Source organism: Cajanus cajan, chromosome 11 (assembly GCF_000230855.2).
Source record: "Cajanus cajan strain Asha chromosome 11, NIPB_CcT2T_4, whole genome shotgun sequence".
NCBI classification, from domain to species: domain Eukaryota; kingdom Viridiplantae; phylum Streptophyta; class Magnoliopsida; order Fabales; family Fabaceae; genus Cajanus; species Cajanus cajan.
In genome coordinates, this window is record NC_138527.1 from 42,439,295 (window position 1) to 42,463,474 (window position 24,180).

Sequence of the window (24,180 nt, forward strand, 5' to 3'; positions counted from 1 at the left end):
TCTCCCTCCTTTTTTAATTTTTAGACTATTATCCTCTTCCTTCCCTTTTTTAATTTTTACACGAACCAGAGATGTAGGATTAAACATTATTATTATATGGTACACAAAGAATTTGTCACTAACATTTTGCAAATAACCAAAACGTTATTAGTGCTTATAAGAGTGTCTTTGATACCTAATATTATCGTGGTTCTTAAACATTAAACAATAATGTTTGTCAATTTTTAGTATTGAAGTTTGCCAAGTAGATGTCACATGTAAATTACATTAGTTAATTAAACAATCATGCCTTAACTGATGAAAGGAATGAAGAAATATATTTTTATTGCAAAGCGATAGTTGACGAATGAGAAACTGAGTTACATGAGAGGAAAAAAAATCTCACAAATTACGTTTTTAAGATTTTGAAGTTTTAACATAATAATTTTTTCTTCTAATTTAGCAAAAAATATATATCATTTTTAATTTAACACGGTAAATAAAATAAACTTACAATAACTTTTAATTTGTTTTAATTTTTATATTTATTATTTTAAAATCTTAATTAAAAAAAATAACATTTAAAATAAAAATAAAATTAAAAATATATAAATTTAATTGTAAGTCCATAGAATTAAATTAAAAACTTAAATAAAAAATTTATCATTGGAACAAATTTGGTAAGAATTCCTAAATCTTACATGACATGACATAATGATATCCATAAAAAGAAGCTAAGAATCTCACTTAAACAACTTAGCATTTGGATCTTCTAATTTTATTTTATTCACAAAATCTACGTGAAAAAAAAAAAAGGAGCAACAGAGGAAAATTACACATAAAATTTGACATCGATAAAAAATAAATAATCTAAAATCGAAAAAACATCGTTGTATTGAGTTCTTGGTGCGTGCGAACGTAATCGAGAGCTTTTCCTCTCTCCAGATATTCTCTATCTGGTTGCCTACAAGATTCAGAACATGGATCGCAGAGATTTATTGTTGAATTGGGGCTCTTTACTTTGTCGGTTTCTGGGTACGTTTTCCTTGATTTGGGGTTATTGGATTGCGCGCGTTTCAGAATTCCCAGACCTTGTTTCTGTTTCGGTTATTGCACCTTGTCCTCGAGGTTTAGCTTTTAAGGTAGCAGTAGCTTCGAGGATTGTCATTTTGGATCTTGAGGTTTAGCTCTGAGCTTGAGGTTAGGAATTGCGAGAGGTGAGGAAATCTGATATTAATTGAGCGTGTTTTGGTGGGATCGAGAGGAATCGGTGAAGGGTTAGGGTTTTTGGCCAATGGCTTCGAATCCTCCATTTCACATGGAGGATCAGACGGATGAGGATTTCTTTGACAAACTGGTTGAGGATGATTTAGAGCCTGTTGTTAAGTCTAGCCATGAGGAAGACGAAGGGAATGATTGGGATGAGGCTAAAGTATTTGCCAATCTGGGAATCAGTGATGTTGATGCTGCTGCATTTGAGAATTCTGATGCCAGCGAGAGTGGGGTTGAAGTCAAAGGGGAATTAGTTGCTGGGGAATCCGATGTGGGAGTTGAACAGGAGGAGAATTCTTTGCCCTCCTCTAGCTCAGTTGGCTTTGATAGTAAGGTGGATCCCGGTGATGATGGGACTGTTGTGGGATCGGAATTCACGTCCACTTCAGCTGGAATCACGAGCGATAAAGTCGGTAGTTCTGGGGTTAAGATGGTGGGTTGGAATTCTTTTCATGATGATTTGGATAGGGGCAATAGGTTTGGATCATATTCTGACTTTTTCAGTGAGTTGGGAGATCAGTCTGGGGATTTTCCGGGGAACACGCATGATAATTTAAGTAGTGAGGTGAAGCCTGGTAATGAACTTCAAAATGATGACTTAAATGCCTCTGGTAATTATGTGCAATATCAAGAGGGTCAAGGTTATGATGCATCTTTAGAAAGCCACACAAACCGGCAAGGTGATGGCTTAAATACTTCAGTTAATAATGAACAAAATGAAAAAGGTCAAGCTTATGTTGCATCTTCAGAAGAACACGCAAATGGACAAGATCTGAGTAGTAGTCAGTATTGGGAGGATCTTTATCCTGGCTGGAAGTATGATTACAACACTGGGCAATGGTATCAAGAAGATGGCTATGGTGTAACAGCCACTACTCAGCAAAGCTCTGAAGCCAATGCAGCGGGGCATTGGACAGCCCATTCTGATGGGAAAACAGAGATCTCTTACATGCAGCAAACTGCACAATCTTTTGCTGGAACATTAGCTGAAACTGGCACAACTGAAAATGTGTCTAGTTGGAGTCAGGTTTCACAAGGGAATAATGGGTATCCGGAGCATATGGTTTTTGATCCTCAGTATCCTGGTTGGTATTATGACACAATTGCCCAAGAATGGCGTTCAGTGGAAACTTACAATTCAACCAACCAGTCTTCTGTTCATGTACTTGAAAATGGGCATGCTTCTACCAGTACTTTCTCATCCAATGATAATAGTTTGTATAATGAGTATAGCCAAGCTGATAATTATGGACCACCGGGTGTTGATAATCAGGCTGTAGATGGCAGCTGGGGTGGTTTGTATGACGCTAACCATCGGCAGGGTTTTGATATCTACACAACTGGTACTGCTACTAAAAGACGGGATAATATAACTTCTGCTGGTAACCAACAAGTTAATCATTCTTATGGTTCAAGTATTTCTGTGAACAAAGATCTACAAAATTCTTCTACTTCCTTTGGATCAGTTGTTTGCAATAAAGTAAACCATGATCATGGTTTGGCTAATGGAACTTTTGAACCACAAAGCTTTGGCCCTAGTGGCGACATTGTTCAACAGATTAATTATTCAAACACAAAGTTCAGAGAACAAAATTATTTTTCGAATGATTTTACTGCAAATCAGTATTCACACGCCCCTCATGTTGGGAGATCATCAGCTGGACGTCCTTCTCATGCTCTGGTAACTTTTGGATTTGGGGGGAAACTCATCATAATGAAAGATCCTAGTCTTTTGAGCTCATCATATGGAAACCAGGTTAATTCTCGATTCCTCTTTTTAGTTTTGATCTATGCTTTATCTGGTTTTTGAAAGGCTTTGAGGTTGCTTAATATTGTTTCCTTTATATTCTTTACTTTCTTATGAGTGATTTATCAAAATGATTCACACTGTATATTCATTTATATCCGAAGGATTCTGTACAAGGTTCTGTTTCTGTGTTGAACTTGATAGAAGTTGCCACTGGAAGTAAGGATTCTATGAGCATTGGAAATGGTGCCAGTGATTATTTCCATGCTCTGAGCCAGCAATCTTTCCCAGGTCCATTGGTTGGTGGGAGTGTTGGAATTAAGGAACTGTACAAATGGTTAGATGAGAGTATTGTACACTGTGTATCACCTGACATGGATTATAAACAAGGTGTAAGGTTGAGACTCCTTCTTTCCTTGCTTAAAATAGCTTGTCAACATTATGGAAAGTTACGTTCTCCTTTTGGTACGGACACCATACTAAAAGTAAGATACATCTATAGTCATTCAAATTATTTTCATCCTTTATGTAAACTTTGCCAACTGAATTTTCTATGCTTTTCAACTGAATTTGCAACATTATTAAGTGTTGAATGTTAGGTTAACTTTCATCAATGCATAACTTGGAGATGTTATATGTTTGTTATCCTGCAATATTTCTATCATGTTGATGTAAATGATATATGTCTTTTATTTCTCTACTTCAGAATCACTTCTGTTTGAACTTTGAAGTGATTTATGGCATTATAATTTATAATTTCTTTGCAAATGGCTGTTGTGCTGCTCTATTCTTTTTTCTCTGGCTAAATGTTGACTATACTTATCATGCTGACATGCCCTAGATGGTGTGTGATTCTGAGTCATATTGCCTAAATACTTTTCAGCATTGAATAAATCACTATTTTGGTAAACTTTTGGGCTTCATATTTGATCCAGGAAAATGATACTCCTGAGTCAGCAGTTGCAAAACTTTTTGCATCTGCCAAAATGAGTAGCACAGAGTTCCCTCAATATGGGATGCCAAGTCATTGCTTGCAAAATTTGCCTTCTGAAGGACAAATGAAGGTGTGTATTTAACTCCTGACCCACTTCCACTCTAAGATTGTTTTTCATCTGTTGCTGATTTTGATTTTGATATAGGCAATGGCCCTTGAGGTTCAAAATCTTCTTGTTTCTGGGAAAAAGAAGGAGGCTTTACAATGTGCACAAGAAGGACAGTTGTGGGGACCTGCAATTGTTCTTGCTTCACAACTTGGCGATCAGGTCAGATGTCAATATTTCAGACTGTTTAATACTATATTTCATGTGTGGGCTAGGCTGTCCCTTTAGATCTTACAGTGTTTTTCTCATACTTCCTTTGTTGGGGTGGGGTGGGGGGGGGGGGGGTGAATTTTGTCCATATTTGCCTTGCAGTTTTATGTTGATACAGTGAAGCAAATGGCACTTCGCCAGCTTGTTGCTGGGTCACCTTTGCGCACATTGTGTCTTTTAATTGCTGGGAAACCAGCTGAAGTATTTTCTATTGATACCTCATTTAGTGGGAATCCTGGTGCTTCTAATATGGCTCAACAGTCTTCACAGGTAATCCCAATAGATAAACTAAGAAGCCGTGCAAAGTGTATGCAATCCTGATGTATTGTTACCTTGCTTCAATAATTAGGAGGTAATCAGTTTCATTTGATTTGGAAGCTCAAACTTTTGTTGTTGCTTTGTCATTTAAGGTTGGATCTAATGGTATGCTTGATGATTGGGAGGAGAATCTGGCTGTAATAACTGCAAATAGAACCAAAGGAGATGAACTTGTAATTATGCACCTAGGTGATTGCTTGTGGAAGGAAAGAAGTCAGGTATAGTTCGCAACCTTTCAATTATTTTCTTCAGTGACTTCTGTAGTTTTCCATTCTGCTTCTGTTTTAAGACTTTTATTTTAGATTACTGCTGCACATATCTGCTATTTAGTTGCTGAAGCAAACTTTGAGTTATACTCAAATAGTGCAAGACTCTGTCTTCTAGGAGCAGATCACTGGAAATGTCCTCGAACTTATGCTAGTCCGGAGGCTATCCAGGTATTTGAAATTTTTTTAGTTATTAATTTGCTTCTTCCACAAAATTTTGCTTTTCTGTTGAATGTACTTGTTTTGAGTCCTTTCTCACAAAATGTTGTGTATGCTTTGTCCATCTGCCAAAAGTTCTCTCTCTGTCTCAGACTAGGCTGTTTCATATTCTGCACAATATTTGTCTAGATGCTTGAAAGATGGCATTTGCCTTTTCCAATTCCCTCTCTAGTCCTAGATTTATTTTCAAATAATATGATTTTATTTTATATTCAACCTTTTGTTTTGTGAGCTTTCTAAATAACCATCTGTGTGTCATACTTGTGCCATCTCAAGATTTGTTGCTTTTTTAAAAGAACATGTTCGATACCATTCAGTATGTTGCATGATGCATTTATTGAATTACTCAAACATATCTTACCTAATTGGTACTTGGACAGAGGACTGAGTTATATGAATATTCAAAGGTGGTTGGAAACTCTCAGTTTACATTGCATCCATTTCAGCCTTATAAGCTTATATATGCATATATGCTAGCTGAAGTGGGGAAGGTTTCAGATTCATTGAAGTAAGTTCATATAACATTATTTTAATTGCGATATTTCTTTTTATATGGTCTCTTATCTTATTGCTGTTATTTGATTTCAGGTACTGCCAAGCACTATTGAAATCCTTGAAAACTGGTCGTGCTCCAGAAGTAGAAACATGGAAACAATTAGCATTATCTCTTGAGGAGAGGATTAGAACTCACCAACAGGTACTTCCTTGTTCTTTATTAAATCTTCATTAAATCTTCATTATTAAGATAGTCTTGATTCTTATCTTGTTTATTAATAAATGTTTAGGGTGGATATGCTGCAAATTTGGCTCCTGCAAAGTTAGTTGGCAAATTGCTCAACTTTTTTGATAGCACTGCACATCGAGTTGTTGGTGGTTTACCACCGCCTGCTCCATCATCATCGCAAGGAACTGTTCATGGTAGTGAACAACATTACCAACACATGGCACCCAGAGTATCATCTAGCCAATCAACAATGGCCAAGTCATCATTAGTTCCATCTGCTTCGATGGAACCCATAAGTGAGTGGACAACTGACAATAATAGAATGCCTAAGCCTAATAGAAGTGTTTCTGAGCCAGATATTGGCAGAACCCCAAGACAGGTGCTTGAGTACTATGAAATGTGTATTGTGAAAAAATTTCATCTTCCTCTGCTTGTTTTTGGTTTTATAGAATTTTGATGGAAAAGTTCTGGTTGAGATGTATTGCAGGAAACAACGTCACCTGATTCACAAGGAAAAGCACAGGCATCTGGGGCTACATCTCGCTTTTCCCGCTTTGGGTTTGGCTCGCAACTTTTGCAAAAGACAGTAGGGCTTGTCTTGAAACCTCGCTCTGGTCGACAGGTATAATTAGTTTTTTTTTTCCTTTTATTCACCACTGTACTTCTGATTGTGCCTGTTCAAATGGTTCTTATTCTACTTTGTCTGTAGGCCAAATTGGGTGAGAAAAACAAGTTCTATTATGATGAGAAGCTGAAGACATGGGTGGAAGAAGGTGCTGAACTTCCAGTTGAAGAAGCTGCATTGCCACCACCTCCAACAACTGCTGCTTTCAAGAATGGTTCAACTGAATACAACTTGAGATCTGCATTGAAGACTGAAAGTTCACCTCCTATTGAGGGTTCTAACATAAGAACTTCTAGCCCTGAACTTAGTCCAGGGATGGCACCGAAGCCACCCACTGCAAATCAATTTTCTGCCTGGGGTCATTTGGGTGTTCGGTCAAGGTAACAACTATTTTTTTAGTTTTGTTTAGATTATTTATATTTTATAATAGCAAGTAGGGGTCAACTTTGTTTTTAGTTATACTTATTAGATTTTAAGCATTGTAAAGTGGATCTCCAATTGGTTTCCTTATTAGATTACTTAGTTTTAAATTGAAGCCTTTAATGAACTGTAAGATTGTAGCACCTAGAAAAGGCTGAGCTTGCATAGTAGTTGAAATATGTATTTTATCTTTTCTCTTATTGGGCTGAGCAGGCATACGAAGGGTTGTCTTGTAGGCCTAAAGAAAATGTATCTTAAAAATACTACATATGACAAGAAAGAAATGAGGAAGAACCCAAGGGTTATGGTTATTCTTTGCAGCTAGTTAGGTTTCCAGAAACAAGAGGAAAGTTTTATTATTCATCATTCATCTGTCTCCCAGTCATCAACATAATTTGAAACGTATAATATTGATGAAAATGTTTTATGAACTATGCAGGTATGTTGACACCTTCAACCAAGGTGGTGGAACCTCTGCAAACTTGTTTCAATCCCCCTCTGTTGCATCTGTGAAACCGGCTCTTGCTGCCAATGCGAAGTTTTTCATTCCTACTCCTGCACCATCATCTAATGAGCAGACAATGGAGGCTATAGCAGAAAGCCACCAAGAAGTTAGTGCAACAAATGAAGATCCTTCAACATCTGCCACAAATGAGTGGTCATACCAATCTCCCAAACATGTATCCCCAACGCCTATTCAAAGGTTCCCAAGTATGGATAACATTTCAAAACAGTTAGCAACAGAAGGAAGTAACGCTGATTGTGCTCATTCACGCCGAGCTTCATGGAGTGGGATGGAGTGGGAGTTTAAATGATTCATTCACCCCTCCAAAAATGGGTGATATTAATGGTGTGTTTAGTAATTGTGAAGTGGAAGAGAAGTGAATGGAAGTGTGGAAAAGTAGAAAAATTGAATGTGTTTGGTATGAGAGAAATGAAGGGAAGTGGGGATATTTTTTATTGAGCCCACGGTAAAAAAAAAGCTTTGGCGTAGAAAATGAGGAAAACGAGCAAAGTCTAGCAGCAGGGTCTTGGTTCAGTCATATGCTTATGTTTATAAATATATATACATACATATATATATATATATAAACTTAATTGATTTTTTTATAAATATATATTTATTTAATGATAATATAAATAATTTTATTTATTATTTTTAAGTAAAATTATTTTTAATAATTTAACTTTCACTTTATACTTTTCTATTTCTCTTTTACCAAACTATTATTTCTATTATATATATATATATATATATATATATATATATATATTAACCTATTTTCATATATTTCACATTTTCTTTCTCTTTACCTTTTTTCCCTTCATTTTTTTATTCTTTTCTACCAAACACAGTGTAAGCCATTAGGGGGTAGCTTCGGGCATGCCACCTTCAAGACTTATGCCCAAAGAATCTTTAATGCGTACACGGGTGAAAAGTAGCAGTTTTGGAGAAGATCTTAAAGAGGTTGTACTTTGAGCAGATGCTCAAGCTGTAAATATCAAATTTTGTTTTTTATCATCAGAATAGTTGGGACTTTCTGTTTCTGCAGCATTTCTCTGGATGTACAGAACAGTGGAACACGAGATGGGGTTCACACCGAAACAGATATCTATCCCTTCTCTTCCCTCACTCTTTTCAGTAGTTTTTGGCTAAACGACCATTGGGGCAGTTTTACAAATTTATTGTCAAAATGGGGCTGTTTTGAAACATTTTACACCTTTGGGGCTCTTTTATTGGGTGTCGCTATGGCCTATAGCGACACCCATGACACGTGGCATTTTTGGGTCTGAATATGAGCCATGAACGCCATATTGATAGAGTCGCTGTAGCCTATAGCGACTCAAATCGGCTAAAAACGAAAAAAAATAATAATTATTTGGGGCGCTATAGCCCATAGCTCCACTCAGGCGCTATGAGTCACAGCGCCTGTGTTAAAAATATATCTAATATTTTTAAAATATATCTTATATTTTTAAAATTTAAATTTTTTTTTACAAATTTATAAAAAAATAACGGATAAAAGGGAAAAAAAAGATTGAAATAAGAAAAAAAATATTAATTTTAAAAATAAGTAATAAAATGTAAAAAATAATTAAAAAACAAAAAAAAAATTATTTGGGGCGTTATGGGCCACAGCGCCTGTATTAAAAAATTGATAAATATAAAAATTGATAAATTAATTTTAAAAAAAATTCGGATAAAAAAGCGAAAAAAAAACTGAAATAAGAAAAAATATAAATATAAAAAAAAAGTAAAATAATGTGGAAAAAAATAATAAAAACCAAAAAAAAAAATATAAAAACGGAGCGCCAGGGTTCGTAGCGCCTTACAGGCGTCGAGGCCCATAGCGCCTCCTTCAGTTATATAGCGCCTCACAGGCGCGAGGGCCCCTAGCGCCTCCTTTTACTTTCGTAAGTTTCTCTTGTCTTTTTTTTTTTTTTCGTTTTTATAATTTTATTTTATTAAATATTTTAAATTTATTTTATGTTTACGTTAATAATAATTTTAACGTTTTAATTATTAAATTTTAAATATTAAATATTAACGTTATAAAAATCTAGCTAATATTTTTTAAATATTAAATTTATTTAGAAATTTATAAAAAAAACTTACAGATAAAAGGGAAAAAAATAATTTAAATAAGAAAAAAATAATTTTAAAAAATAAGTAATAAAATGTAAAAAATAATTTAAAAACAAAAAAAAATATTTTAATTGGGGCGCTATGGCCCATAGCTCCACTCAGGCGCTATGGGCCACAGCGCCTGTGTTAAAAAAATACATTTTATTTATTTTAAAATTACGTTTTTTTAAAACTTAATTTTCTTTTTATAATTTTATAATAAATAATTCACTTTATTATATTTATTTTACATTATGATTATTTTCCTTATTATTATTTTTTTTTTACCTAGTGTCGCTATGGGCTACATGATTTTTTTAAGCCCATCAGGTGTTGTGGGTTAGCCTATAGCGACACTGTTTCAGCCCAACCAAGCCAAAAATAAAAAAATGCCACGTGTCATGGGTGTCACTATGGCCCATAGCGACACCCAATAAAATAGCTCCAAAGGTGTAAAATGTTTCAAAACAGCCCCATTTTGATAATAAGTTTGTAAAACTGTCCCACAATGGTCGTTTAGTCGTAGTTTTTAAGTCCCCATATCCCAAATTTATGATGTATGATTTAAATGTGGTTGGCTCACTTGATAGTAGGCGATGTTTTTGTTTTAAATGTCAAGGGAGTTGACACATCTCAGGATTATGGAACTGGTGTGGTACAACAAAGAATAGTACCTTTTGTAATTGTTATATTTATGAGTGACTAAATAATATTAAATTTCTGAATCGTGGTCTTCAACCTTATTTGGAAGCAATTTTTATTACTTTGGACCCATATATATATATATATATATATATATATATATATATATATATATATATATATATATATATATATATATATATATATATATATATATATATATATATATATATATATATATATATATATATATATATATATATATATATATATATATATATATATATATATATATATAGATATATGACAATATGATGGGGCAACAACAATTAGAATGTGTTTTTATATCATTTTAAAATTTGAGTCCAAATCTGGTATAATTCTAAAATTTGTTCACAATTAGTGGGTAACTCGATAAATTTAATAACCAATATTAGAATACACTCTTATAATATCATATAATTTGAATTTAAATTTAATTCAACACTAACAATTAGTTCATAAGGTGATATCAATTTTAACTTATATTTACTATTTTAGTCATGGTTAAAGGATTGAATATTTTGAATGTTAAATTATTAAGATTGTATATTTTCAATTGTTCGATAATGGCAAATTAATTAGTAGGTTCATAGGATAAACAATAATTGATGATTTATAATATTATAAAATTTACGTTGAGCTTAATTTAACTTCAAAAATTTTATTTGATAGTCATCTTTTATATATATATATATATATATATATATATATATATATATATATTTAACATAGGAATACTATCTTATTGACAATTAATTATGTTAAAAAATTACAATTAAAAAAAGAAATTCAAGCTTTATTATTTTTTTTATAGGGGTATAGGTTAAACTTAATCGCCAATTAATGTATTTATTGTGCCAAAGGAAAAAAACTAAAGGATTCTTATAGAATAAATGCATGCTTTATTTGATTCATAAAGAAAGAACAAACAAAAACAAAATTTCACATGTATTATTATATATTTAAAATATCAAATAAATTTATAAAATTGAAAATGATATAGTCCAATTAATGTAAAAAAAACAACTCTAAATTTTCTCATTTTGGAGAGGGAAGTCAAAATTATTTGACAAATAATTTTAATCCCTTCCCTTATCCACCATTACATATATAAATATAAATAATTTTCTTGTGATTTCTCTCGAGAATATTTTTAGAGAGTATTACCTCAATGAAATAATTTTTAAGATTTTATAACTTCTTATCTACTTCAATTTATATTTATTATATTTATTTCAAAGTTAAATTTTAATATTTTAAAATAAATTATCTATTATTAAAATAACTCGTATCACAATATAAATAATTTATTACAATTTTAAAAATATTTTTTTAAAATATATATTTATAAAATAATTAAATATAATATAATTTATATATTTAAATATAATTTTTTATATATAATTTATTATAAATTATAGTTATATATAATAAAAAGATTTCTGTGCATATACATATATAACATATCAAATGAAAACTAAATAAAGACTATCAATTTAGACTATATAATCATTCATGATTATATAATAATTAGTATCTTAACTAATCCACATGCATATTTATTATACATAATTAAAATTATATATAAATATTATATTTGAATATATAAATTATATTTAAAATTTATATATATATATATATTTTAAATTTATAAATTATATTTTAAATTTATAATAATTAATTTATATTGTAACAAAAATTTATTTTATTTATTGATAAATTATTTTTAAATATTAATATTTAATTCATGATAATTATGATAAATAAAAATTAAATTAGAAAAGAAGTTAAAAAAATTCTTACAAATTTTTTCATAAAAAAAAATTCTTAAAAACACTTTCATGTAAAATAGAGATTTATGTGTAATATATAGGGGTTGATGATTAATTTAATGGTTCAAAATTTTTCTTTTTAATCTTAGCCATTCAAATATTATATGCTAATAATTTATATTAATAGTTATTAATTTTAAAGGTAAAAATTAATCACAGTTAATATAATCTACACGTATACAAAAAAATTGAAATTTTAATTATAAACAGGCATAAATAAATTAATTAAAATGATTATAATCAGACATACAAATTTAAATGATTATTTTATTATTTTGCTATCAAGTTTTACTTTTTTATAATATGATTAAAAATTGAAGCCTAACTGAAATGATTAAATAAATTATTTAATCGTTGTAAAAATATTTAATTATTATTTTTAATAAAGGTAAAAATGTTACATAGAAACTAAACCAATGCAAAATCATAAGAAAAAAAATTAAAAATATTTTAAATAATAATATTATTATATAAACGTCATTACTTGTTTATTTGTATAGTAAAGTGGGTTGAGGGTTGTAACTTAGACATGATTTGGACCAAAGAAAGCTAAGGCGAGGCCCATCTACTTTGGATATTTGAGCCCGTAACCCTAACCATAAACCCTAGCAATACTAATACCACAACTTATTCGCCATCTCCGTCGGTACCTGCGGCTGAAGCAAGTGATCGAAGCGATAGGAGAGTAATTAGCAGAAAAATTCATCGTCGCAGTGATGGGTAAGTTGGATTATTTCGGATTCATCAAGTGTTTCTCTCATGTGCAGAATGAATAATATGTGTAATGCAATTTGCAGGTAAGGTTCACGGATCACTCGCACGTGCCGGTAAAGTCAGGGGCCAAACCCCCAAAGTGGCCAAGCAGGACAAGAAGAAGAAGCCACGTGGCCGCGCTCACAAGAGGATGCAGTACAATCGCCGATTCGTCACCGCCGGTATTCCTCTAAACCCTAATTTTGGTTTCGTTTTCCTTTTATGCGATTGGATAATTTTGAAGAAGTAATTGTGCAGTCTCTAACGAGGGTTTTGGTTTGCGTTGTTGTAGTGGTGGGATTCGGCAAGAAGAGAGGACCCAACTCATCTGAGAAGTGAGGCTGAGGCTTGAAGAATATGTTACTACTCTATAATTGATTTATCTTTCTTGTTTTATCATTTGTATGTTTTGATTGTTTTCTGTGAACGGATTTTTTGTTAGCTTTATATCAAACTAGAATTTTGGCATGCAATTCTAATCCTATATATCAATCAGTTCATTGCTCGGTTCAATAGGGGAAAGTAATTACATTGATGTTGTTCAAGCAAAAGACTTATGTTACTTTAGGGTGATGTTCTTACCAAGTAAGTGCGTTTATGATTCTGTGCCCATTCAAGACATGCATGACCAGGTGAGTTCTGCCTTTGAGAATGTTGCATTTGCACATACTTAGATAAAATTATGAATTTCGAGTTTCTAGCTGTTTGGAATGTTATATCATCCCCTGTGTCTACAGCAAGGTTGAGAAGCAGACTAACCCTATATTGGATGCCCATAGTAGTTTTTCATATCTACGCCTCAAATCTCAACCTATGTCCTTATTTGGTTCTCCTATGAATCTTTTTTAAATTATACGACCTTTCTGTTTCTCTATATTCAGAATTCATCAATGGCCTCAACATTGCACCCCTTTTTTAGTCTTTCAGCGATATCCAGGAGTGCATCAAATTTGTTTCCTTTCCGTTGATGGGTTTAGGTTTGCAATAAGCAATGTTTGTTGTTTATGAAACTGAGTTAGAGAAGTGAACGTAACATTCTTTCAACCGTATTATCTCCACTTGGCTGAAATTTATGTGAATTTCAATGGTTTGGAAATGCAATTCACCGAAAGAGGAATATGCTCGACAGTGGGTGGGATCTACGGAAATTTCGTTCAATAGAAAAGTGTGTCGGAAAGGAAGTGATGAAATGCGCTGTCAATGTTCTTCAACTTGGTTATACAGCATTAGAGCTGTGTGAAAATGTGAATAATGACGTTACAGTTCTATGATAATTGTGTTTATCACTTGGTGATGAATTTTGCACGGTTATGGTGGAACTCAAGTATAATTTGATTCATTTGGTTAATGTACTACCTCGGCGTGTTTATATTTTATCATACAAATATGTTTATACAATCGTGAGGGGAAAGGAGATTATGGTTATATTTTTGTAACCTAATTTTGTTGGTGGCTAAATATTAGAAAATGGGGGAATGAGAAGTATCTTCGATTTTATTTTCCTCGAGTATATATAACTATTTAACTTTTTAACAATGATGTTCTGAATATGCTGGACAGTTTAGAAAGTTCTTCGTCAAGGTAGAGCAGCTTTAGAAAGATGAAGTACGAATACTGTATTTAACCAGTCTTTATAAAAATCATTAAAAAAAATGACGGAGTTATAGTTGAAAAATGAGTTCAAATATATTCGTTATATAAGCAAGATCTTTAAAATAAAGTTTTTAAGTCGCGGTAAAGGGAAAATAGGTAACATAATATTTATCTTAGTACACCTTGAGTATTAAAAGCTATGCCCATGCTTTAACAAAAGGTGAGATTTCTATTATAATAAGCTTAATTATATTAGAAATACTCTCAATTCCGTGTCTTTGGCTTCTTCTAGGTTACTATTATTCTAAAGTTTTCTGAATTAAACTACCGATAACTTTTTTAGGTTTGTCGTCACCAGTCACTAACATTAGGCACACAGGCATCCACTAACTTGATATGGCACATATATATTATCTAAAAATTACTCTTTCAATTAAGTGTGACATTTCAAACTATATTCCATGCAAATAAAATGACAGTCATATTGTAAAATGCTTTCATATGCTGCTTCTTGTTTCAAATGAAGAAGCCATGAAGGATAGGGTACTGATTTATTTTGTTGTGACTTCACTAACATTATAAAATACAGTCATATGTGTCATTACTTTCCCCACGTTGAAGTTGGAGTAAGGATAACAATATTCAGCTCAACACCATTTTGAAACAGCATAAGAATTTCATATATTAAATTTATAAACAAAAGATTGAACCATTATTACAATGTATGTATATATATATTTTTTTTACATTTGGAGTTGATCAAAGAATACTGAATGGAACGACTGGCACTCTACAAGGGGGGAACAAATGAAATCCTATATTGACAAAGAAATAAATGAATGAAGGAAATAATGGTTTTAGAGTTTTGAATGCAACGCGCAAGAGAGAAGAGAATAAAATATATTTTTAGACTTTATGGAAGGGGTTGGTGAGTTAAGCATCAGATGGGGCGATCCAGTGTCTGCCATTGACGAAGCTCTTCCTGATAAATGGATGGGCCGATTGAAAATCTAACTCTCGGGCCCATGAAACTCCACGCACAGCCTCTGCTCCTGGTCCCCAACACTTGTAGACTCCGAAGAAAACAGTCCTATCAGCAAGACAAGAGATAAGATTAAGTCTGAGTGAATGGGCTTTTACACTCTTTCTTTAATTTAATTCATACATGGAGAAAGTTGCTTACTTGTTCTTATTGTCGACATGGTCCCAGTCATCCCAACCGCCATGTGCAACTATGTCATCGAAATATGTGTAAGAGTAGACAATTCTGGAGTACTGTCCCATTGCTCGGCCCACGTATAGTGGGCCCGTACCTGTGACCCTGCACCGTACGAATGCAAATCCTGTCTTCTCGTATTCTCGTTTCCTATCTTGGGCCGCTATGGAACCGAACCTCGTGGCTATCGAGTGTAGCACGCAATCCTGAATCAACCGTTTTCACTCAGCCCAATGGCCCAATGATTAATGAATTAAGAAGCAAGTACCTATTACGTATATTACCTAAGAGCTATGAGCTATGAGCTAACCTTGTACATAGACCTTCCATTCCCAAATATGAAATCGATGGATCCCTCGATGTAGCATTCCTTGAAGTAATGCCTGCCTGCATCGTCGCAAAGCGTGTCTTGTGCGCCGTAGAAGCCGCAGCCGGAGAAGTATGCTTTGTCGCCCGATATGCGAAACGCCGCCGCTTGCCATCCCTGCATCCCCGGCATTGGTGCCGGCGCTGTGTTCTGCATGCCACGTACCAATTACCATTCATTCATTGCTCATTCTAAAGCTTTACTATGCAAAAACTAAATGTGAAGACCACGCAAGGGAGAAACTTGTAATAATTAAGCAATGTGCCACGTCAAATCAAATAGAGAAAGATATCAAATTAGTAGTGAAAAAGATACCTGTGCTAATGAATATGGTTAATTACTTCTAAATTTATTTATTTTTAATAAAATATAACTCCGCTTCCACCAAAAAAAAAAAACGTTTCTGTGATACTGAAATAGTATATCTTCTATGATCAAACCCTTACAGTAAACAACTTTGTTAATTAATTATTTCTAAATTTTTAGCCAAAGCAAAAGGAGGATCATTTATAAAAATAAAAAAAATTTGTACACTCCGCTACACCTTTAAAATATAACAATGCAGTTAATAGAATTATTATAAGAGAAATATATATTCAATTTTTATATTTGCTTTTTGTCACATTATTGCTCTTTATTTTTTTTCTTTCTCTCTTTAATCCACCTAGGTAGCTACACCTCAAAATGGGATCTACTTCTCAATTATACATATTTATATAATTTATTAGTCCTTTAACTTTCTTTCTTGTTTCTCTCTCTCGGCATCTGAAAAATGGAGTTTGTATTATATTTTTTCTAATAAAAATGTTATAAAAACAAAGTTCGCTTTACAGATCATATAGATTAACTAAGCAAAGTTAAAAAGATGAAACACTTTACTCAGATAAATGGACTCCAGTAGCACATGTCTAGGACTTTTTTGGCTGGATGAAAGCAATTTGTCTTTGACTTTTTTTTAATGAATCCTGTTGGTTATTTACTAAGAAAATATAAATATGCATGAATTTAATGAGTTTAAAATCATCAAAGCAAAAAAAAGTGAAATATAAAAATTTATGACACCTATTCATAATTTTCTTCCGGTAAAGGAATATATATTGATTCATTCTCAATTGTATGTAAGTTCTCCCAGGACAGATTCAAATCAAGGATTCAAGAGACCACAAGCAACACGTATATTTATGTTACATAAAAACGAGGTGGTCGAAATGAGCATAAGAACGTAAGTGGCCTAAGTATTAGACTATTAGTAAATAACATGTAAATTCAATACTATTTTAATAACTTTATTAAATATTTTTATCTACTTAAAAGTATTAAACATTCTTTGTGTAAAAAAATAAAAATAAAAATTCTTTCTGTTTGCCGTGTCATAAAACAATACAGGTCATACGTAGGTCCTTCCTCCCTCCCATATATGCTTCAAAGAATCAAAGTAATCAGTTAAAATATTTACCGCAACTTCATATTAGGTAGAAAAGTTATATATATTACTAGCGATTTAAAAAATATTTTAGTCGTTTTTCCTTCTCTCTAAAACTACTTATATTTCACAAATTTTAAATTTTATTTATTATTTTTCACTTGTTTTTGTATTTAACAATTACATCTAACTCTACAACTATTCTTACGATAAAATATTAAATGAGAGTATTTAAACTAAATCTATAATTCATAAATAATATTAAATACTTCCACGTATTTTTTTTCTTCTCTTTTTAGTAGAAATAAATAGATTATTATCATTGAATTACAAATTACTATATAATAATTATATAGATTTGACTTCTTTAAGTAAAATTTTGAATTTAAATTTTATGATAAAAAATGTGGTTAGAATTATTGTATTAAAAATAATTATTCAGATTTTTCAAAAGAAATTAAACATCAACAAATACGGTAAGAATAAGCTTGGTTAAAAAAAAAATAAAAAAAAATCAAGGCTTAATATCTTGAAAGTTGAAACATATGAAATAGTTTTGGGCAAAGACAGTGTGTACCTTGAAGCTGATGTTTCTGGCAGAAAAATAGCTGGCAAAAACAGTAACAGAAGCAGTTCTGTAAGTACGCAATTGTTGTCCACTGGGACCAGGGTCACTCGCTCGATCATGCCATTCTATCACCGTCACTTCCCTACCCGCGCCCCAAAACGTTATGTACGGCTTCGTCACGGGCACAACCACCTTCTCTCTGCAATGCCAAACATATAAAACCATACTCATTAATTAATTATCCTACGTGCCACGCACAAAATATGCTTAATAGTTAATCATACTATTACATGTAGCATCCCGCACTGATTTGAATAACCACGTTCTTTCGGTTGTTGTCGGGAACGGCGTTCACGGCGTCTTGGACGGACCGGAAGTACCCGCCGCCGTTTATGTCAACGGTGATTACACGGTGGCCGACGGGTCCTACCCAATGGTGGTTGTTGGAGGAGTTGGTTGAACTTGAAGAGAATATTCTCAAGGTACGCTCGTGGTGGCGTGCACGTGTCACTGTTGCTGCATGAACTGTGCAAGTGAATACCACAACTAGCACTACTTGCAGTGACACCAAGAGTGAAGCCATCATTTAGAATATTATAGCATCGAACGCGAAGGAAGCAGCAGAATGTTAAAGAAGTAGCAGAGAGACTGTGTTTGTATTGACGCAATTACAATATTGGAGGAATGTGGAATGTGCAAGCAAAAAGGAAGAAGAAAGAGTGGTATATTTTATAGTCAGAGGCTATTGTGACGAGTGTGGTTGTAAGGTCGACGTGTAATTCTTGCTTATCACGGACTTTCCAACGGTCATTTTTACTAGCTAGGTGCAAAAAAATGTAGATATAGTCTTTTGGAAATTTGATATTTTGATTGGTTCCCATTACAGTATTGCATGCACAAAATATTGTAAAACTAGTGGGTCGTCATCCTTTTGTCTTGTTATCTCCAAGTAAGATACCACCTAGGTACTACACCATGTCTCTCGATCCAATAATTGATGGTGATTAATATAATGATGCCCAGTTGTCTCTCTCTCTTCAATCCTTATACACTGTTAGTCTCTCGTGTGCGTGTAGAAGGAAAGAAAAGAAAAAAGTCTTTCCTTATATTCTGTAAAGAATAATCCTTTTAAGTGGCTACTGTTTATGATTTAAATGAATAACATTCCCATTTTAGTTAGTAGTGAGTATGCGAATGCTGTCGCACTTTTCAGTTTTCTGTTGCTCCTTTATTCTGTACAATTTACATGCTCTACTCAATTATGGTTCATAGAGTCAAAGGTGATGCAGTTGCACTAATGATGCTATTAATTAAAGCGCATGTGATGTAATTACAACAAAGTTTAGTTTCCATTTTGTTTATTCGGTTCATTAATTCACTCGCTTCCGATCGAACGTACCATTTGTTTTTTCCTAACGTAATATGCCTATAACAATGCACATATAGATAGATATATATCAAATTCGAAAATCCACCTCCCAATAAGGTGGTGAATGTTTGGCATATTTTTATTATTCTTGATATAGTGGGGTCCGGTGTGAGAATTCATTCGTCCCTTTCAACAACTAATTTTCTTAACAGATAGTGTTATCTTTCACGTCCATGTCCACTGATTCATCCTCTTGTATTATGTATATAGCATCTACGTCGTGTTTCAAACGGTCATTTGGGTGGGGGTGGCATGTAATGCGATCATGACGCATGATGGTCCAGGCATGGATTAAATAATATTTTTCATTTTGGCCTCTTTTACTATTATAGTCGCAGACAAGTGGGCCCCACCCACAAAATTTTTGAACGTTGGGGCCCCTAAGGAAGGGATGAGACAACATTTTCCCAAACTTGTAAAAAGTCATTCATAATGATTATAATGGGAAAAGAAAAAAAGAGAAAAAAGAAAAATGAATGATGATCGGCCATTGGAGTTTCACGGGGAGGGAGCCACGGTGCTGTCACACTGCTCAGTTATCGTTGGACCACACTGCAATGTTATTTCTATATACCATCCATGCTAGTTCGATATTACTGTAATAAATTTTATAATATGTATAAATTTATATTTTTTTCTTTATTCTTTAATTATATTACTTGTTTATCTAATTATCTCATGCTATTTTCTCTTTTCCTTCCTTATCTCAATCTTTTACGCAAAAAATATTATAAAAAATAATACCACTCTTGTCACAGTTTAATAGGAAGAACTGAAGAAGTCTCAAAGCCCCCTATTTATCTATTATTCAATAAAAGAAGTTGTCAATTAAATGTTAAAACAATAAAGTATGTAAATAATTAACGAAACATTGACATTTTGAGTTTATAAATTTATAGTAATAATTCATCAAAAAAATTTGATTAGTCTACTTAATAACTTATATTTTATATCAAATTTTAACAATTTAACCGTTAAATTTAAAGCTCTTAATACATATATCAAATCTATAAATTTTTTAAAATTTAAAAATTATTTGATATTTTATTTTATTAATTCAAATGGAAGGATGATTATAAAATTATTTTACACATTGATTTGAATTACTCCATTTAAATGATTCCCATCCAAACACTCTCAAAGGAAATGAGAGATAATTTCTTACACTTCTTAATGGTAAATATATTTGAGGGTCTATTGTTAATTCTTTTTAGAGAAATGCTAACAACTCAACATACTTTTTATACAAAATCTAAGAATTTGCTAAATAAAATTTAATTAAGTTAGTTTGTATGGAAGTGTGTTGATAACACTTCTCTATTTATATAATAAGTTTCTACAACATTTTTGATAGCTTTATTTTTATTCCTATTTCTTTCGATCATGTGAATTATTTTATTACACTTTTTTCTCAAATCCTTTATTCTTCGTTGTTTTAAAAGTTTTTTTTTTTGTATAAAAAGATTATTTAAATGTAATATCTTTTTCTCATTCACAAATGTTCTCAAATTTGAAGCTTTAGAAAGTTGGTGTATATATGTTTGCCCAACCCATTCAGCGAAAAAAACAAAAGTTAATGTGTGACCTTCAGGATCCCAATGTTGGGCCTTCATCGGAAAATTGAATCCCTTTCAGAATAGAAGGATGAAAGTCATGAAACTATGTTGGTTTTTTTTTTTTTTTTTTTTTGCATTTCATTAACAGTACCACAATCCATTTCCTCAGCATCCATAGCCGCTGATTGAGCTTGTTTAGGAGTGTATTAATATCATTTTTGGACGGTCAATAAGATAGAAAATATTTAAAAAATATTTTATTATTTGATTAAAGAAAAAGTGTGAGGAAAGAAAACTCAATGAAATAAAAATTTTCAAAATTCTCTCTTCGAGCTTTCGTTTCAATTTCAATTTTTAATTTTATTTTTCTCAATTTATTTCCTTCCAATGCATTTTCTCTCCTCTTACGTAAATAAAGTGAACGGAGGGATAATGGGATGAACAATCATCCATTTCCCTCTTCATGATCAATTCATGTGATTTTTTTTCCTCGTCTTTCTTTGTTTTTAATTATATCACGTGTAAATAAATCTCTCTTAGGGAAGAGATGGATCTTATACAGACTTGATGTATACTTGTATTAAAATTTAATTACATTTTTTTAATAATCCATCTTTGTTCGTTCTTGATATTTTCTGCTTTGGTTTACATATTGATGTAGTATCTCAACTGAAAAATTGGATTATGATGTGCTAATAATTTGATCGCGTTGACTAAATATAGATCTAGATATATAATATATTAATTCTTGTAGTTGTCGAGCAATTTATAGTTATATTCTTCTTTTGTTATCAATAACTTAAATAAGAATTTGTCAGTTACGGACAGCATAAAAGTATTAGTTGAATTTATTATTAGGGAGCTAAAGAAATTCAACCTTAATCGGAAGCTTAAGAAATTATATTTAAATTCAGATTTGGCGTAATTCATGATAGGTAAATAAATGAAGTTGAAACCTCCTATTTCTCCTCGCAACTTTTGTTGATTTAGTCATTTCGTTGATTATTTTTATTTTCGTTGTTTTATTACACTCTTTGATTCGAAATCAATCCATTTAACAAATATATAAATAGTGTCCGAGTGGTTGATAACCAACATTCAGAGGTACCATTTTCGTTGCTACATGTTGGATGCTTTGGAAAGCTAGAATATCGATCTTCGGCCAGGATAAGATATGGAACGGGTGGCATGTTGTTAATCAAATCCAAAACTCTACTATATCATGGCTGCTCTCTACTAGAGTTTGTAAAGTATCTACCAGTCTTAAAGGATAAATGTTTGCCATGCTGTATGTTGATGGTTTTCAAGTTATCATATGAGAATTTGATTTAATATCGCTTCGGATTTGATTCAGAAGAACCTCGATGATTTTTTTTGTTCTTACTACAATATATAGGTGATTTAGCAAACTTGAGTATTGGTTTTCTTTCCTTCATTCCTCAACTCTACCAAAAAGACATCATGCTCAAGTGAAAATTGATATCACAAGTGAATAATGAATTAGTTCCAAAAAGTGTACATGTAACCCCTTAAATATATGTAAAAAAACGTTTTCTAAGATGGGATATTTAAATAAATAAATAAATTAGTAATAACAAATATAATAATAAATAATAGAGTAATTACTTTGTAATTGTCAAGCAAATCAGGCCATTATGATCCAATAAAATATAAATTAGGAAACATGCATGTAGTAAAATTCTTGTTGTGTCTTTTGCCTCTCTATATGTATTTAGTAAATGATAGTATTCATGAGCTAGTAGTACAGTTCATGAATTCAGATGAGTTAACCTCCAAGATCGGTTGCCACATCCTTTCTCTACTTTAAATTATCATTTAGTCAAAATAACAAAATTTGAGCAAGGTGTGTCCACCCAATAAATGCACAACTTGGGCTAGCCAAGTAAATGTTAGCTCAAGTAATACATAAGTTCTTTTAAGCTTTGAAATGAGTGAAGGAGATGAAAAGATGACATTTTAGAAATTGAGCTCTAGAAGTCAAAAAGTTTACCACACACTTTGTAACTATTTGTGCCACAATGATTTCCCTCTAGTTTTCAAAATTTGAAAAAGGCGAAACCAAAGGAGTGCGAGATCATAATGTAACGACTTGATAGATCATTACACTTAGTATAACACAATTACTGCATAATTATCATACTAGAAACAACGACTAATACAGTGGTCAGATTGTTTTCTCATATTTTTCCACTTAAACTATGAAAGTCTAATACTATTGTTAAGGTAAAATAACTTGGGTGTGAGCCTACTACAACCTTAGTATGCATAACTAAGTCTTTTATGAGATTAACTTGCTGACTATCCTCTGAGTACTACATACTTCTCTAGTATTTGGTTAAGGATTTTAACTTTGACTTTTATGTCTTAGTCAATTGGTCCTTTTATACATCTATGGATCTACTTGATCGCCATATGTTTCCATACAAAGCCTAGAGAACTTAAAAAATCTTCTCATTTAAGAGCCAACTACTCACTGGAAGTTTATTACTTTGACCTCTTTGAATACCAAATTGATATCCGCACAATGGGATATGAAAACTTTAAAAAAAAATATTTTTCTTCTCCTCTATTTTTTATGTATCTCAACTGAGACATGTATCACACACCACATGTCTAAATAACTTAACAACTCTAAACATTTATCAACTTTGTACACATACAACTTTACAACTTATTCAACTTACTCAACTCTAATCAATTATCAATTCAAAACATCACTACACACTGTCCTAGATCAATGGACAATGAATCATGATCATATAACATCATATGATAAGTAAGAAGGCTTTACACTTCATATGAATACCAAGGCTTAGTAAAATTTCATGAAGTTTCATCAAACAAACCACGCCCAGTGCCATTCTCTTTGCGCCTAATGTTATTGAGATAAAATGTTTTTGTCTCGTCCAAATCTAACGCCAAACTACTTGCACTTGATGTGGATGAGGTAGAGGGTCTTTGAGTTAATGATGTATGGCGGCATTAAACCCATTCCCAACCTTATTTAGGCATAAAGTTTATGCTTGACTCACACCTGGTGTCACTCAACCTACACCAAGCATAATTTAGATAGAGAGTTGGTATCTTGGTCATGCTCAATGCTTATCCACCTACGTCCTGCATCACCAAGTTAGAAAACTCCTCACTGATGCATGCTTGGCACTATCAATCCCAGGATGATCAGGGTAGATAAACCTTAACTCAAGCTACATCCAATGCTATGAAGATGCAC

At 32.3% G+C, this 24,180-nt stretch overlaps 2 protein-coding genes and 1 pseudogene across 3 annotated transcripts; 2 read left to right on the top strand and 1 right to left on the bottom strand.

Annotated features, from left to right (window-relative positions):
* The first annotated feature begins 851 nt into the window (after positions 1 to 851).
* On the top strand, positions 852 to 8,513 carry LOC109799983 (protein transport protein SEC16A homolog; annotated as a pseudogene). The gene is made up of 13 exons (XR_014430496.1): positions 852 to 3,007; positions 3,163 to 3,483; positions 3,934 to 4,062; positions 4,138 to 4,260; positions 4,411 to 4,578; positions 4,719 to 4,844; positions 4,929 to 5,063; positions 5,492 to 5,619; positions 5,700 to 5,808; positions 5,897 to 6,214; positions 6,323 to 6,457; positions 6,545 to 6,840; positions 7,320 to 8,513. The product of XR_014430496.1 is annotated as a protein transport protein SEC16A homolog (transcript).
* A 4,073-nt stretch (positions 8,514 to 12,586) lies between these two features.
* LOC109801033 (small ribosomal subunit protein eS30z/eS30y/eS30x) lies at positions 12,587 to 13,288 on the top strand. The gene is made up of 3 exons (XM_020362000.3): positions 12,587 to 12,742; positions 12,820 to 12,957; positions 13,068 to 13,288. Exons 1-3 carry the CDS (start codon positions 12,739 to 12,741, stop codon positions 13,112 to 13,114), a joined length of 189 nt encoding a protein of 62 aa, XP_020217589.1. The 5' UTR covers positions 12,587 to 12,738; the 3' UTR covers positions 13,115 to 13,288.
* Positions 13,289 to 15,024: 1,736 nt separating this feature from the next.
* PME5 (Pectin lyase-like superfamily protein) lies at positions 15,025 to 18,735 on the bottom strand. The gene is made up of 5 exons (XM_020362238.3): positions 18,233 to 18,735; positions 17,952 to 18,141; positions 15,895 to 16,101; positions 15,552 to 15,790; positions 15,025 to 15,458 (listed from the first exon to the last, which is right to left on the bottom strand). The coding sequence occupies exons 1-5, from the start codon at positions 18,526 to 18,528 to the stop codon at positions 15,302 to 15,304; spliced, it is 1,089 nt and encodes a 362-aa protein (XP_020217827.1). The 5' UTR covers positions 18,529 to 18,735; the 3' UTR covers positions 15,025 to 15,301.
* Between the last annotated feature and the right edge of the window lie 5,445 nt (positions 18,736 to 24,180).

What these genes read in the sequence shown, in the direction of transcription:
- LOC109801033 (XM_020362000.3), top strand. An exon ending in TCGCCGATTCGTCACCGCCG is followed by an intron (nt 12,958 to 13,067) that starts GTATTCCTCTAA and finishes GCGTTGTTGTAG; the next exon opens with TGGTGGGATTCGGCAAGAAG.
- PME5 (XM_020362238.3), bottom strand. Translation starts at nt 18,528, where the DNA reads ATGATGGCTTCACTCTTGGTGTCACTGCAAGTAGTGCTAGTTGTGGTA. An exon ending in ATCAGTGCGGGATGCTACAT is followed by an intron (nt 18,142 to 18,232) that starts GTAATAGTATGA and finishes TTGGCATTGCAG; the next exon opens with AGAGAAGGTGGTTGTGCCCG. An exon ending in CATGTCGACAATAAGAACAA is followed by an intron (nt 15,459 to 15,551) that starts GTAAGCAACTTT and finishes TCTTGCTGATAG; the next exon opens with GACTGTTTTCTTCGGAGTCT.